Source organism: Sapajus apella, unplaced genomic scaffold (genome assembly GCF_009761245.1).
Source record: "Sapajus apella isolate SASKATOON/1434 unplaced genomic scaffold, GSC_monkey_1.0 scaffold50, whole genome shotgun sequence".
Classification (NCBI taxonomy): domain Eukaryota; kingdom Metazoa; phylum Chordata; class Mammalia; order Primates; family Cebidae; genus Sapajus; species Sapajus apella.
The window spans coordinates 7,945,419-7,962,941 of NW_022436990.1; the positions used below are offsets into that span (position 1 = coordinate 7,945,419).

Here is a 17,523-nt window from a genome sequence, read left to right on the forward strand (position 1 = left end):
GATGGAGTCTTGCTCTGTCACCCAGGCTGGAGTGCAGTGGTGCGATCTTGGCTTACTGCAACCTCCGCCTCCCCGGTTCAAGCAATTCTCCTGCCTCAGCTGGGATTACAGGTGCCTGCCACCATGCCCAGCTAATTTTTATATTTTTAGTAGAGATGGCGTTTCACCATGTTGACCAGGCTGGTCTCCAACTCCTGACCTCAAGTCATGCACCCACCTCAGCCTCCCAAAGTGCTGGGATTACAGGTGTGAACCACCATGCCCAGCCAATTTTTTTTCTTTTTTTTCTTTTTTTTGGAGACAGAGTCTCTCTCTGTCACCCAAGCTGGAGTGCAATGGTGTGATCTTGGTTCACTGCAACCTCTGCCTGCCAGGTTCAAGTGATTCTTCTGCCTCAGCCTCCTGAGTAGATGGGATTACAGGCACGCACCACCATGCCCAGCTAATTTTTGTATTTTTAGTAGAGATGGGATTTCACCATGTTGACCAGGCTGGTCTCCAACTCCTGACCTCAAGTTACCCGCCCTCCTCAGCCTCCCAAAGTGCTGGGATTACAGGCATGAGCCACCGCACCCAGCCAACTTTTTATCTTGTATTGAAAACGCAGCTTTTATGTGGCTGCAGGACCTCTTATAAGAAAGACATAGCTATAGACTCTAATATGATCCAAGAAAAAGCAAAGTTATGACACCTTAAAACAAAAGAAAGGTAAAGTATCTGTGATGATTAATATTAGGTTTCAACTTGATTGGATTGAAGGATGCCTAGATGGCTGGTAAAGTATTGTTTCTGGGTGTGTCTGTGAAGGTGTTGCCAGAGAAGATTGACAGTTGAGTTGGTGGACTTCGAGAGGAAGACCCACCCCTCAATGTGAGTGGACACCATCCAATGGGCTGCCAGTGCACCTATAACAAAGCATGCAGAAGAAAGTGGGATAAGCCAGCTTGCTGAGTCTTCTGGCTTTCATCTTTCTTCTGTGCTGGGTGCTTTTATCTGTTCTGCCTGTGCTCTTGGATATCAGACTCTGGTATGGCCTTTGGACTCTTGGACTTACATCAGTGGTTTGCTGGGCAGGGGTAGAGGGGTAGTCTCAGGCTCAGCCACAGACAGAAGGCTACACTGTTGGCTTCCCCGGTTTTGAGGCTTTCAGACTTGGACTGAGCCACTAGTGGCTTCTTTCTTCCCCACCTGCAGACAGCCTATTGTGAAACTTTGCCTTGTGATCATGTGAGCCAGTTCTAACAAACACCCTTGCACAGCCTGACCAATATGGTGAAACCCTGTCTCTATGAAAAATATAAAAATTATGCCAGGTATGGTGGCTCACGCCTCTAATCCCAGTACTTTGGGAGGTTGAGGCAGGCGGATCACCTGAGGTCAGGAGTTCGAGACCAGCCTGGCCAACACGGCAAAACCCCACCTCTACTAAAAATACAAAAATTAGCAGGGTGTGGTGGTGCATGCCTGTAATCCCAGCTACTTGGGAGGCTGAGGCAAGAGAAGTGCTTGAACCCAGGAGGCAGAGGTTGCAGTGAGCTGAGATCACACCAGCAATTATACGCACTCCAGCCTGGGCAACAACAACAACAACAAAAATTTGAGGCAAAAAATGAGACCAGATAATTTCGAGTTTTGACTATATTAGAAAAGGCATCAGTCCATTTATATAGGTAACAATGATAATGATATTTTTTAAATATACAGACTTACACGAATATATACATATTTGAGGAATCATAACTGAAACTAAATCAATAAGAGAATGAGAGAAATATGTTTATTCTTTGGGTACATCTAAGGTAAAATTGAAATGAGTTATTATAAAAAGATCTAGGTCTCCACTTCTTATGCTCTATTAGTTTTATATGCCAGGAGTATTAATCTTAAATCTTTATCTTAAATATCAGGGTTTTAAAAATTGAGTCTGTTTTACAAATCTACTAAGTAGCTAAAGGAACTTTTCAAAATTCCTTTGTCTTACATATTTATGACATATTAAAAGGAAACAGAAAATAGTCTGCTCTTGACATTAAGTGAAGTCAGGTCTATCTTGAGTTATTAAAAAGTACTCCAATAGATAAGCATTAGCTGTTGTATTGGTCTTGGCAGGAAACCAAATAATACATTCAAATTGGCTAGCAGTGGTGAGATTTAGGCTATACACATTAAAAAAAAGCTTTTTTAAATAGGCTAATAGGATATTATTTACAAAGATGTGGACAGGGTTTCCAACAATGAACACAATAGTACCCCACGGCTAATAGCACTGAGAAGACTCCTAATACCCCTGCTGTTGTTTAAATGTGTCCCCTAAAAAACGTGTGTTGAAAACTTAATATAGCAGTGTTGGGAGATGGGACTGATTGAGCAGTGATTATGCCAAGATGCTCCAGCCTCATGAATGGATTAATGCATTATGGAAGTGGGTTTATTATAAAATCATGAGCTGTGTCCCCTTCTCTCTCTGTTTCTCTCTTTCTCTGTTTCTCTCTCTCTCACCCTCTCACCTTCTGCTATGTTCAATGATGCAGCAAGAAGGCCCTTGCCAGATGCCAGACCCTCAATCTTGGAATTCCCAGCCTCTACAACTGTAAGCCAATAAAGTTTTGTTCTTTATTAATTACCTAGCCTGTAGTATTCTGTTATAGCAGCACAAAATGGACTAACACAAATCCAGCATCTGAAGGAGTAAAAAGAGAGAGCAGTTACTGGGAACCCCAGGAGAATACCCAAATGGAAAAGGCTTCCCAATAGTAGCTGTGGCCTTAATAGAAAATGCAGTTACCCATGGCATATAACAAGGAATGAATCCCAGAATCTGGTTGGTGAAGAGTAAATAACACAATCTCGTTTTATTCCCTGCCCTCTAATTTCCTACTGGTGGCTTACACTGGCTAAACTCAATTGAAAGCCAGAGGACAAGGGAGTCTACTAACACAGTCCATGCCAAAGCACAAGGCAGCATGCAGAGGAGAAGAGAGTAAATCTAGAGGGGCAAACAGAAGCTTCACATGATGCCTCATCCACAAACACGAGAAAGGACATGGTGATTAGAAGTAATTTTATGGTTACCTGTTATCAAAATGCTCTAACATTAAGATACCAATTATCTGTTAACATATTCCACTATGATAAAAGATTTTCTACTTAGACAATGAAAAACCTATTTATTGCCACCTATGGAGATTCTGAAATATGTATTAGAAAAATGATCCATGTAAAACTACTAGAATAAAACGGGGGAAACTACTAGAAGAAAACATAGTGGAAAACTACACGACACTGGTCTGGGCAATAATTTTTTGGATTTGACCCCAAACGCTCAGGCAGCAAAACCAAAACCAGACAAATGGGATTACGTCAAAATCAATAGTTTCTGTACAGTAAAAGAAACAATCAACAAAGTGAAGTGACAACCCATGGACTGGAAGAAAATACTCGCAAGCCATTCATTTGATAAGGGGTTAATATCCAAAATATGTGAAGGACTCAAGCAACTCAAAAGCAAAAACGTGGCCGGGCGCGGTGGCTCACGCCTGTAATCCCAGCGCTTTGGGAGGCCAAGGCGGGCAGATCACCTGAGGTCAAGGAGTTCAAGACCACCCTGGCCAACATGGTGAAACTCCGTCTATAAAAAAAAAAAAAAAAAAAAAGCAAAAACACAACATTAAAAACTAGACTAAGGACCTGAACAGATGCTTCTCAAGAGAAGACATATGAACAGTCAACAGATTAAAAAAATGTTCAACATCACCAATCATTAGGGAAAGGCAAATTAAAATCACAATGAGATATCACCACATACCTGTCAGAATAGACATTATCAAAAAGATAAAAGATAACAAATGTTGGCAAGGATGTAGAGAAAAGGGAACCCAGGTTCACTTATTGAAAGGAAATGGAATCAGTATATTAAAGCAATATCTGCACTCCCATGTTTATTACATCATTATTCACAATGGCCACATTATAGAACCAATCTAGGTGTCCATATCAGATGAATGAAGAAAGAAAATGTGAAAAAAAATATATATATATATATATATACAAAATGAAATACAATTCAGCCTTTAAAAAGGGAATTCTGGCCGGGCACAGTGGCTCACGCCTGTAATCCCAGCACTTTGGGAGGCCAAGGCAGGTGGATCACAAGGTCAAGAATTCAAGACCATCCTGGCCAACATGGTGAAACACTGTCTCTACTAAAAATACAAAAAATTAGCCAAGCGTGGCGGCACATGCCTGTAGTCCCAGCTACTCGGGAGGCTGAGGCAGGAGAATCACTTGAACCTGGCAGGCGGAGGTTGCAGTGAGCCAATATCGCACCACTACACTCCAGCCTGGCGACAGAGCAAGACTCTGTCTCAAAAAAAGAAAAAGAGGGAATTCTGGCCGGGCACGGTGGCTCATGCCTATAATCCCAACACTTTGGGAGGGAGAGGAGTGTGGATCGCCTGAGGTCGGGAGTTCAAGACCAGCCTGACCAATATGGAGAAACCCTATCTCTATTTAAAATACAAAATTAGCCGGGCGTGGTAGTGCATGCCCGGAATCCCAGCTACTCGGTAGACTGAGGAAGGAGAATCGCTTGAACCCAGGAGGCGGAAGTTTCAGTGAGCCGGGATCACGCCATTGCACTCCACCCTGGGTAACAAGAGCAAAACTCTGTCTTTCAAAAAAAAAAAAAAAAAAGAGGGAATTCTGTCATTTGTAAACCATGGATGAACCTGGAGGGCATTATGCTAGTGAAATAACCCAGGTACAGAAAGGCATACCACCACATGTTTTCACATTTACATAGAATCCAAAACAACTGAACTCATAGAAACAGAGAGCAGAATGGTGGTTACCAGAGGCTGCAGGTTAAGGGGAAATGGGGAGATGCTGGTCAAGAGTTCAATTTACCGTTAGGAAGAGTAAATGCTAAGTACCTGAGGCAATAAATATGTTTAATAAAAACAGAAAAAAGATTCAAAAGCCTCTATTATGTATATATTCCAGTAACTATCACAATGGCATTTAAATAAAGCTGGCATCAAGATGCTCTTTTACTTCTTTAAACAACACAAGAAAAATGGATTTGAGGCCAGGCACTCATGCTTGTAATGCCAGCACGTTTGGAGGCCAAAACAGGAGGTCGTTTGAGCCAAGAAGTCCAAACCAGCTTGGGCAACATAGTGAGACCCTATCTCTACAAAATATGTTAAAAATCAGCCAGGCATAGTGGCATACATCTGTAGTCCCAGCTACTTAGGGGGCTGAGGAGGGAAGAGCATTGAGCCCAGGAGGTCAAGGCTACAGTGAGCTATCATCATGCCACTGTACTACAGCCTAGGCAACAGAGCAAGACCTTGTCTCAAAAAAAAGGACTGGAATTCCTACAATTTTCCTATTATCAGACAATAGCTTTAATGCTTTGCTTCCTTACACAGCTAACTACAATCACCATGTCAAGTAAAATAAAAAATAAAAAAAAATACTTTGCTTCTTACATACTTTTAAAACAAAGTCTACATTAATGTAAAACAAAATTAACAGCCATTTATTGCTGGTAGAAGCTGAAGGAAATGCACAGCAGGTAACACATTTTTATTTAAAGACTATTTTGTCTGAGCACCATTCTGTCTATACATTAGGATTCAAAAAGTAATCAAATACTCAGCTGGCAACTTCCCTAAATGGCAGGTAAGATGTGCTTATCTTGCCAGAGAAAAATTGAAAAAACTATTCAGGTCAGAGTCTTTGGTTAGTTTGCTTTAAATATCTTTTCTGAACAGAAATGAGAAAATTAAATCTGGCCAAAAGAAAAAAAAAAATTCAATGGAAAAAATTTCCTGAGTGGCTGAATTAAATCATAATGTATTCAATTAATATTTAGTTTCCCTCCAAAAATATTAGTTATTTAGGAGAAATAAAACCATTTGGAAGTTTACTTCATGAATATAATTCTATATTAAGCTACAGCATAAAAACAACAAAAACTATAGTAAAGAACTAATATTAACATAGGCATGCATAAAAAATAAACCAGATGAAGTATTTGCAATTCAGGCAGCTATAAAAAATATCAGAGAAATAAACTGAATCTCTTTTTGATAAAAACTTAAGTCATTATTAATTTAGTCAACATGGATAGTCTTGTTTCCTAATTATAAATTCTTCATGAATTGTATTGGTTTTTCTGTGAAAATTTTACTTAGAATTCAAATGTTCTCTCTTAGCTTTAGGCTAAGTTATAACATAAAGCTACCAACTGACAGTATTGTACCTTTGTGCGTGTGTGTGTGTGTGTGTAGACAGTCTTGCACTTTTGCCCAAGCTGAAATGCAGTGGCTCAATCTCAGATCACTGCAACCTCCACGTCCCAGGTTGAAGCAATCCTCTGGTGTCAGCCTCCCAAGTAGCTGGTGTTACAGGTGTGTGCTATCACATCCAGCTAATTTCTGTATTTTTAGTACAGACGAGGTTTCACCCTTATGGCCAGGCTGGTCTCAAACTCCTGACCTCAAGTGATCTGCCCACCTCGGCCTCCCCAAAGTGCTGAGATTACAGATGTGAGCCACTGCGCCCGTCCTACTGCGCCCTTAAAGGCATGAAGTACCAAAATGGAAATTTTTTTTTAAGACAGAGTCTTGCTCTGTCATCAGGCTGGAGTACAATGGGGTGGTCTCTGCTCACTGCAACCTTTGCTGCCCGGGTTCAAGCAATTCTTCTGCCTCGGCCTCCAGAATAGCTAGGACTACAGGCTCATGCCACCAAGTCCAGCTAATTTTTGTATTTTTAGTTAGAGACGGGGTTTCACCGTGTTGGCTAGGCTGGTCTCAAACTCCTGGCCTTAAGTGATCTGCCCACTTCAGCCTCTGAAAGTGCTGAGATTACAGGCGAGAGCCACCATGCCTCACCTGTAGAAAAATATAATTTTAAAGCTTTAAAAGAAAAAAGATAATTTTAAAGCTTTAAACTTGATATTTCAAAATTGGAGTCACAAATCAATTTTATAAACTCTAAAATGATACTAAATTTTTTTTAAATTTATTTAAAAATTTTAATAGGACTAAATTTATTTTAAAAAATGGGTACAGGACTAAATTTATTTTTTTTTAAATGATGCTAAATAGAAACTATGGAGAATATTTACTTATTTATTTAGAGATGGAATTTTGCTCTTGTTGCCCAGGCTGGAATGCAATGCGGGAGATCTCAGCTCACTGCAACCTCCACCTCCTGGGTTCAAGTTATTCTCCTGCCTCAGGCTCCCAAGTAGCTGAGATTACAGGCACCTGACCCCACAGCTTTTGTATTTTTTTTTTAAGTAGAGATGGGGTTTCACCATGTTGGCCAGGCTGGTCTGAAACTCCTGACCTCAGGTGATCCACCCGCCTTGGTCTCCCAAAGTGCTGGGATTACAGGCAAGAGCCACCGTGCCTGACAAAAGGGAAAATATAATTTTAATACTTTAAAATTGATATTTCAAAATTGGAGTCATAAAACAAATCAATTTTATAAACTGTAAAATGATACTAAATCTGGGTACAGGATTAGATCTATTTTTTTAATGATACTAAATAGGAACTACAGAGAAAACTTAAAAATTAAGTTATAGGGTTTCAAACTCAAGTGGAGTTCTAAAATTTCCTCAAGTGGAAAAAAAATAACTCAAGTAAAATTTCTTGTGCTACTTACTATATTTGCTTTATTAACTGTACTACCATACATGTAAATAGTTTTTAGTCATTTTTTTCTTCTTTTTTTTTTTTTTTTTGACACGGTCTCACTCTGTTGCCCGGGCTGGAGTGCAGTGGCATGATCATGGCTCATTGCAGCCCTGAATTCCTATGCTCAAGCAATACTCTTGCCTCAGTCCTCCAAAGCACTGGGATTACAGGCACGAGCCACTTGGCTGACCAAGTCACTTTTCATGTGTTTTCATAGATATTATTTCATTTAATCTTCAAAAACAACTACACATAGATGAGGCAAATCATCTCTTTTCTTTATAATCATGGAACTTTAATGACAATGAAAGTCAAAGCAAGGTGACTACTACAGGACAGCCAGAACTAAAAACCAAGTTTCTGACGTCTCATGGTGCCTCTCAGTTAAGAAAATATAAACATATTTCTTACCACCGAGGGATCTATTAAATCGGACTTCATAATTCAGGGAAATTCCAACATGCATATGCTATATATACATGGTCATTAAAGATTTTAAGAATGGATATAGACCTCTATCAAAGCAGCATGAGGAGCTCTGTGGACCCACTTCCCAGTAAAACTGATGAAAATTATAAAAAATAAACATTCAAAGTCCCTGGAAATGGACCTAAAGGCATATAAATGAAGAAACATCGATTCAAGAAAATCTATGAAAATTCAGTAAGAAATAAAAAATAAGAATATTTGGCAAGAAAAGCAAACATCTGTGGTAACTAAGCTAAGACCACTCCCTCCCTCTCATCACCCTCTCAGCAAAGTAAGGCAGAAACTGCACTTCAGACTGGTACAGCCACGAATAAAGAGTTCCCCCTCCCCTCAGCTTCCAGTTTTGTTTTCTTTCCAGGAGGAGCAGGATATTTACCAGCACCTCTCATCTATTACTGAGGCCAATTTCCAGGTAAGTGTGGTTGACACTTCTTTCACCAGCCCCCACTCACAGAATGGAGGCTCTACCTTGAGCATGGCACTACTGAGAATACCAGGACCCTAATTATCTTTATCCAGTTCATAAGGCAGTAGTTCTACGCCAGAAGAGGAAGTTAAAATTCTTAAAGCTACTGACCCCACCTCCCATAAATGCTCAGTTCCTAAAATGAAGGTGTCTCTCAGACAGAAATGAGCTATTGTCCCCACCCCCAACTCCAAAACCCTGGCTCAGAAATTGCCCTGGGTGAAAGGCAGAAGGGCAGGGTTGGGTGGAGGAACCAGTCAGGACAGGAAACAAAACAGACAACTCCTAACTTCTGCCCAATGGAATTGACTTCATTTGCAACACACCTAGAAAATTCCAAGGCAAAGGTTGTTCTCAAAAACAGTGGAGATTATAGCAAAAGATACAGTGGTCCCCCTTTATCTGCAGGAACTATGTTCCAAGACCTCCCATGGATGGCTGAAACTGTGGATAATACTGAACCCTATGACGAAGTTTAATTTATAGGTTAGCCACAGTAAGAGATTAACAATAGCTAATAATAAAATAGAACTACTATCACAATACACTGTAATAATAGTTATGTGAATGTGGTCTCCCAAAACATCTTGTTGTTCTGTATTCACCCTTCTTGTGATGAAGGAGGTACAAAGTGTGACAGTATGAGATTTTATCATGCTCCTCAGAATGGTGACCAACTTAAAATGTATGAACTGTTTATTTCTGGAATTTTCCATTTAATAGTTTCAGAGCACAACTGACTATGGGTAACCACAAAAAGCAAAACCACAAAGGGGGGACTACTGTAACTGGGAGAAGATTCTTAGATTCAATAAAATACAGGCTATAGGTTAGCTAGTTTGCAGGAAAGAACAGGAGTAGAGAATGGACTTCACTAAAAGAACAGCAGAAAAAAAAACAACTAAGGAAAAAAAGCGGAAAAAAAAAGTTAAAGAAATGTAAATACAGCCAGGCACTGTGGCTCACACCTGTAATCACAACACTGTGGGAGGACAGGGTAGGTGGATCACAAGGTCAAGAGATCAAGACCATCCTGGCCAACAGAGTGAAACCCTGTCTCTTCTAAAAATACAAAAATTAGGTGGGCGTGGTGGCATGCCCCTGTAGTCTCAGCTACTCAGGAGGCTGAGGCAGGAGAATTGCTTGAACCTGGGAAGCGGAGGTTGCAGTGAGGGAGGGAGGGAGGGAGGGAGACGAAAGGAAAGGAGAAAGGAAAGGAAAGGAAAGAAGAAAGGAAAGGAAAAAGAAAGGAAAAGGAAAGGAAAGGAAAGGAAGGGAAAGGAAAAAGGAAAAAAGGAAAGAAAAGGAAAGGAAGAAATCTAAATGCTTCTGTGGAAAATATTCAGTTAATCCAAAAGACACCAATAGAAAAGAAATAGCAAAAAGATATGAGACATGGAAAATAAAAGGTAAAATGACAGATGTAAATCTAACTAAAGCAACATAAAATATGAATGGATTAACAACTGAATCGAAGGGCAGAGACTGTTAGATTAAAAAAAAAAACAAGATCCAACTAAATGCTGTCTATGAGATACTTTAAATTCAAAAATACAAACAGATTGACAGGAAAAGGGACACAGGAAGATATGCAAAACCAACTACAAGAAGCTCACATGGCAATATCAGTATCAGACAAAATAGACCTTTTTCTGAGGCACGGTCTTGCTCTGTCAACTAGACAGGAGTGTAGTGGTGAGATCACAGTTCACTGCAGCTGCAACGTTCTGGGCTTCAGGGATCCTCCCAACTCAGCTTTCCAAGTAGGTAGGCCCACAGACAGGTGTGTGCCACTATGCATGGCTATTTTTTTTTAATCTTTTGTAAAGACAAGGTCTCACTACATTGCCCAGGCTCGTCTCCAACTCCTGGGCTCAAGAAATCCTTCTGCCTCAGCTTCCCAAAGTGCTGGGATTATAGGGATGAGCCACCATGCCTGGCCTAAAATAGACTTTAAAACAAAAAGTGTAACTAAAGAGGAACATTTCATAATGATAAAAGGGTCAATCCATCAGGAAGATATAAAATTATAAATACTTATGCAATTAATTTAATAACAGAGCACCAAAGTATATGAAACAAAATTTGACAGAGAGGGAGAAATAGACAATTCAAGAGTAATAGTTGAAGACTGCAACATCTTATTTTTAATAACAAATAGGACGACTGGCAAGACGATCAACAAGGAAACAGAAACCTTGAACAACCCTATAAAATCAAGTAGACCTAACAGATACCTATAGAACACTACATTCAACAACAGATGATACATTCTTCTCAAGTACATACGAAACATTCTCCAGGACAGACCACCTACTAGGCTATAAAGCAAATATCAATAAATTTAAAGGACCAGATAATATAAAATATGTTCTCTGATCACAATGAAGTGAAATCAGAAATCAATAAAAGAAAAAAATAGACAAACTCACAAATACGTGGGAAGTAAACAACGTGCTTCTAAATAACCAATGGGTCAAGGAAGAAAATCAAAAGGAAAAAAAGAAAATACTTACCCAAAAAATGAAGGTATAGGCTCGGCACAGTGGCTCATGCCTATAATCCTAGCATTTTGGGAGGCTGAGGCAGGCAGATCACCTAAGGGCAGGAGTTTGAGACTGGCCTGGCCAACTTGGTGAAACCCCGTCTCTACTAAAAATACAAAAAATTAGTTTGGTGTGGTGGCGTATGCCTGTAATCCCAGCTACTCTGGAGGCTGAGGCAGGAGAATTGCTTGAACCCAGGATGTGGAGGTTACAGTGAGCCAAGATAACACTGCTGCCCTACAGCCTGAGCGACAGAGAGATTCCAACTCAAAAAAAAAAAAAACAAAAAATAAAGGTGTAACATACAAAAACTTATGGGAAGCTGGGCATGGTGGCACACATCTGTAGTCCCCGCTACTTGGGAGGCTGAAGCAGGTGGATCGCTTGAGCCCATGAGCTCGAAGCCAGCCTATGCCATATAGTAGGACCCCATTTCTAAACAACAGCAACAAAAAAAACTTATGGAATATAACTAAGGCAGTACTTAAAGGAAAACTTACATCCATAAATACCTGGTTATGAACGAATGATAACCTAGCTTTCTGCCCTAGGACAATGGAAAATGAAATACAAACTATACCTAAAGCAAGCAGAAAAAAGGAATACAGACAAGAGCAGAAATTAATAGACAATAGAAAAACAACAAAGAAAATTAACGAAACCAAAAGTTGGTTCTCAGAAAAGACCAACAAAATTTGAAAACCTTTAGCTAGATTCACCAAAAATAAAAACACTGAGGAAAGACTAAAACTAGAAGCCAAAATGAAAAAAAAAAAAGACCCCAACCTTATGAAAAATAAAAAGAATCATAACAAAATACTATTGTATGCCAATAAATTCGATAACAGATAAAATGGACAAATTCCTAGAAAGACAACGTCATACACAACTGACTCAAGAAGGAACAATCTTAATAGCCCTGTAGCAAGTGAAGAGACTGATTAGTAATCAAAAAACTACCCACAAAGAAAAGTCAAGGAAGCAAAAAAAAAAAAAAAAAAAAGTCAAGGAAGCTTCACAGCTGAAGTCTTCTGAACATTTAAAAAATAATTAGGCAGGCCGGGTGCAGTGGCTCACGCCTGTAATCCCAGCACTTTGGGAGGCCAAGGTGGGTGGATCACGAGGTCAGGAGATTGAGACCATCCTGGTCAAAATGGTGAAACCCCGTCTCTACTAAAAATACAAAAAATCAGCTGGGCATGGTGGCGCGTGCCTGTAATCACAGCTACTCAGTAGGCTGAGGCAGGAGAACTGCCTGAACCCAGGAGGCAGAGGTTACAGTGAGCCGAGATCGCACCATTGCACTCCAGCCTGGGTAACAAGAGCGAAACTCCGTCTCAAAAAATAAATAAATAAATACATAAATAAATAAATAAGTAAAGATAATAATAAAAAATAAAAACAAACAAATAAATGACATTTATAAAAAAAATTAAAAAAATAAATAATTAGGGCTGGGCACATTGGCTCACGCCTGTAATTTCAGCACTTTGGGAGGCTGAGGTGGGCAGATCACCTGAGGTCAGGAATTCAAGACCCGCAGGGCCAACACGGTGAAACCCTGTGTCTACTAAAAATATAAAAATTAGTTGGGTGTGTATAGTCCCAACTACTCGGGAGGCTAAGGCAGGAGAATCACTTGAACCAGGGAGGTGGAGGTTGCAGTGAGTGGAGATCGCACCACTGCACTCCAGCCTGGGTGAGAGAGCCAGACTCCATCTCAAAATAAATAATAAACAAACAAATAAATAACCTAATCAAAATAAGCAAAGGAAGATATACAAAGGGCCAACATGCACCTGAAAAGATGCTCAGCATCACTGACCATCAAGAAAATGTAAATCAAAACTACAATGAAATACACATTCACTAGGATTGCTAGAATCTAGAAGATACATAGGCCAAGGCACAAGAGAACAAAAAAATAAAGACACATAACAAGTGTTGGTGAATATGTGGAAAAATCATTATCCTTACACACTGCTGGTAGGAATTCAAAATGGCACACAAGTGTTGGTGAATACATGGAAAAATCATTATCCTTACATATTGCTGATAGGAATTCAAAATGGCGCAGCTACTTTGAAAAACAGTCTGGCAGTTCCCCAAACATTTCAATATAGAGTTATTGCTGGGTACGGTTGTTCATGCTTTGCCTCCCAAAATCTGTAATCTCAGCACTGTGGGAGACCAAGGCAGGAGTTCGAGACCAGCTTGGCCAACATAGTGAAACCGCATCTCTACTAAAAAAAATACAAAAATTAGCTGGGCGTGGTGGTGCATGCCTGTAATCCCAGTTACTTGGGAAGCTAAGACACAATAACTGATTAAACGCAGGAGATAGAGTTTTCAGTGAGCCAAAGATTGTGCCACTGCACTCCAGCCTGAGTGACAGAGCAAGACCCTGTCTCAAAAAAAACCCAAAAAGCACAGAGTTATCTCATGACCCAGCAATTCTAGTCCTAGTTATATACCCCTAAAAAATTAAAATACATATCCATACAAAACCCTGTACCAGACTGTTCATAGCAGCATTACTCATTACTCATAAAAACTCATAAAACGCAGAAACAGGCTGGGTGCAGTGGCTCACATCTGTAATCCCAGCACTTTGGGAGGCTGAAGAGGGCGGATCACTTGAGATCAGGAGTTCGACACCAGCCTGACCAACATGGTGAAACCCCATCTCTACTAAAAGTATAAAATGTTAGCCAGGGGTGGTGGTGGCCACGTGTAATCCCAGCTACTCGGGAGGCTGAGGCAGGAGAATCACTTGAACCTGGGAGATGGGAGTTGCAGTGAGCTGAGATTGGGCCACTGCATTCCAGCCTGGGCAATAGAGCCAGACTCATCTCAAAAAAAAAGTCAGAAACAACCTAAACGTCCAATAGCTACAAATGGATAAATAAAATGTATAATATATCCATATAATGGATTGCTTGATCATAAAAAGGAATGAAGTACTGACACATGCTATAACATGGATGAACCTTAAAAACATTATGCTGGTTGGGTGCAGTGGTTCATGCCTGTAATCCCAGCACTTTGGGAGACCAAGGGGGGCGGATCACAAGGTCAGGAGTTCGAGACCATCCTGGCCAACACGGTGAAACCCTGTCTCTACTAAAAATACAAAAAAATTAGCTGGGCATGGTGTCACATGCCTGTAGTCCCATCTATTTGGGAGGCTAAGGCAGGAGAATTGCTTGAACCCAGGAGGCGGAGATTGCAGTGAGCCAAGATCCTGCCACTGCACTACAGCCTGGGCAACAGAGTGAGATTCTGTCTCAAAAAAAAAAAAAAAAAAAAAAAAAATTATGCTAAGTAACAGACCACTGATGAGTCTTTTCAAGCAAAACAGGAAATTCTATGACAGAAAGTAGTGGTGGCAGGTGGGATGGAGGATAGAGGGTAATAGCTAAAAGGTATGTGGTTTCTTTTATTTTTCACTTATTCTGATTAAGAATGTCAGGTTTCCTTGTGAGGTGATGTAAATGTACTAAAATTGACTATGGCAAAAGTTGTCCCATATATATGCACACATAATTATCTGTGAATAATTAAAATCACTAAATTACAAAATATAAATGGTTGAATTATATGGTATGTAAACCATATCTCAATAAAGGTTTTTTAAAAATGTAAATCTTTAGTAAAGTAAGAAAGAGATATTCTTTTTATAACAATGTGTTTATTCTGCTTCTATGTAAATACAGGCCACTTTTGGAGACAATGACTTTTAAAAACATAAGGAAATACGGCTGGGTAAAGTGGCTCACGCCTGTAATCCCAGCACTTTGGGAGGCCAAGGTGGGCAAATCAGGAGGTCAAGAGATCAAGACCACCCTGGCCGGCCGGGCGCGGTGGCTCAAGCCTGTAATCCCAGCACTTTGGGAGGCCGAGGCGGGTGGATCACGAGGTCAAGAGATCGAGACCATCCTGGTCAAAATGGTGAAACCCCGTCTCTACTAAAAATACAAAAAATTAGCTGGGCATGGTGGTGTGTGCCTGTAATCCCAGCTACCCAGGAGGCTGAGGCAGGAGAATTGCCTGAACCCAGGAGGCGGAGGTTGCAGTGAGCTGAGATCGCGCCATTGCACTCCAGCCTGGGTAACAAGAGCGAAACTCCAACTCAAAAAAAATAAATAAATAAAATAAAATAAAATAAAAAGAAGACATTTATTCCAATAATTCTTCCACTGCATGAAACACCTCTTTAATATTCTACCTGTATTTGGAACTACCTTCAGAGTATATTGCACAATCCTTTGAATATTTTCTGTGTAAAAAAATCTGATGTTTTTTTATTTTTATCCATTATATACAAGAGAGAACTGAGACTTAGAGAGGTTGGTCTCTACTAGTCTTATCCTCTCCAAATTCTTTTTCTTCATATTCTATATTTTATAGAGTCTAGAAAGACACTAACTTTATAACTAATTATAAACATACAGATCCTCTAGTTTTTTTTTTTTTTTTTTTTTTTTTGAGATGGCATTCTATTCTTGTTGCCCAGGCTGGAATGCAATGGCACAATCTCAGCTCACTGTAACCTCCACCTCCCAGGTTCAACCCATTCTCCTGCCTCAGCCTCCAGAGTAGCTGGGATTACAGACACCTGCCACCACACCCAGCTAATTTTTTATATTTTTAGTAGACAGGTTTTCACGTTGGCCAGGCTGGTCTCTAACTCCTGACCTCAGGTGACCCCCCCCACCTCAGCCTCCCAAAGTGCTGGGATTACAAGAATGAGCCACTGCCAGCATCCTGCTTACAATTTTTTTAATAGCCAAATATTTAAAGCCAAATCTGATGAAAATGAGTAACATTTTCAAAGTCAAATATAAACAGTTCTCTATCTTGTTACTATGCTTAATTTTCTTTATATAGCCTGACAAATATAGTACATATTTATTTGTTGCCTGTCTTCTTACTAGTATGTAAGAGCAGAAATTTATATCACCGGTGCCTAAAATAGTACCTGTTGGGGCCGGGCGTGGTGGCTCACGCCTGTAATCCAAGCAGTTTGGAGGCCAAGGTGGGCGGATCACCTGAGGTCAGGAGTTCAAGACCAGCCTGACCAACATAGGGAAACCCCGTCTTAAAAAAAAAAAAAAAATAGTACCTGTTGGAAAGTCAGTAAATATGTGATTTCCTGGACTTTCAAAATAATTCCTTGATGGGCATTTCTTTATATATAAAAATTTCTTTATAAACATATAGCTAGTCTTATAATTCTACAGTCACATAATGTGTAATTTAGAAATTCTCAAAGTTAGTTGATAAGGCACACAAAGTTCAGAAATGTATATTCCTATCTTCCAATCAAAACTTGAGGCAATATTTTAAAATGCTGATAATTTCCTAAGTTTTGGGTGGAAACTATCATGGTAGTACAGTCCTTAAATCAAAGAAACTGGGTTTCATTTTTGTTTGTTTTTGTTTTTATCCTCAGTCCTCAGGAAAAGTAAGGAACTGGGTTTCAAGCACTGAATTTAGTAATACAAATCTTAAATCTTTCCACACTAACAAAGTACTCTGACACTGAAAAACAAGCTGTTTCAGGCTACTGAAATGCTGTAAATATGTCCGTCCACATCATGTAAAAATATTATTTTCTATCAAAATCATTATAAATAATTTTATAATAAGAATATAATTGATTTAAACTTTGAAAGGTCCCTTCCACTCAACGTTTAGGGAAAAAAAATAAAAAAGCCCACTGAGGAAAAAAAGATCAATATCAAACCTACCGGATCAACAGTAGGCAAAACATCTTTCTTCTCCAGGCTGTCGACTTCATCTTCATCTGTGCTATATTCTTCCATTGTTTCACCACTAACAAAGTGGATGACTCTCCTTGGAACTTTCTTCTTTTTTCCTATGACTCCCAGTTCTACATTTTCAAAGCCTCTTTCATTACTCATCTATATCAACAATATTTTAAGAAAATGAGAGTTTCAAGTGAGATTAAATTTTCTTTCATTACACATGAAAAACGTTTGGTAGCTTTATTTTAGTAGATAAAGAAACAAACAGCCGGGCGCGGTGGCTCACGCCTATAATCCCAGCACTTTGGGAGGCCGAGGCGGGTGGATCACGAGGTCAAGAGATCGAGACTGGTCAACGTGGTGAAACCCCGTCTCCACTAAAAAAAACTACAAAAAATTAGCTGGGCATGGTGGCGCGTGCCTGTAGTCCCAGCTACTCAGGAGGCTGAGGCAGGAGAATTGCCTGAACCCAGGAGGCGGAGGTTGCGGTGAGCCGAGATCGCACCATTGCACTCCAGCCTGGGTAACAAGAGTGA

General features: G+C 39.9%; 1 protein-coding gene across 5 annotated transcripts in view; it reads right to left on the bottom strand.

Annotated features, from left to right (window-relative positions):
- FAM177A1 (family with sequence similarity 177 member A1) overlaps positions 1-17,523 on the bottom strand; it is a 33,314-nt gene that overhangs the window by 7,834 nt on the left and 7,957 nt on the right. For all 5 annotated transcript variants that reach the window (XM_032242565.1, XM_032242568.1, XM_032242564.1 and 2 more), the window contains one exon: positions 16,970-17,143. In XM_032242565.1, coding sequence (XP_032098456.1) covers positions 16,970-17,143 — 174 coding nt within the window. The remainder of the gene's footprint in view (positions 1-16,969; positions 17,144-17,523) is intronic.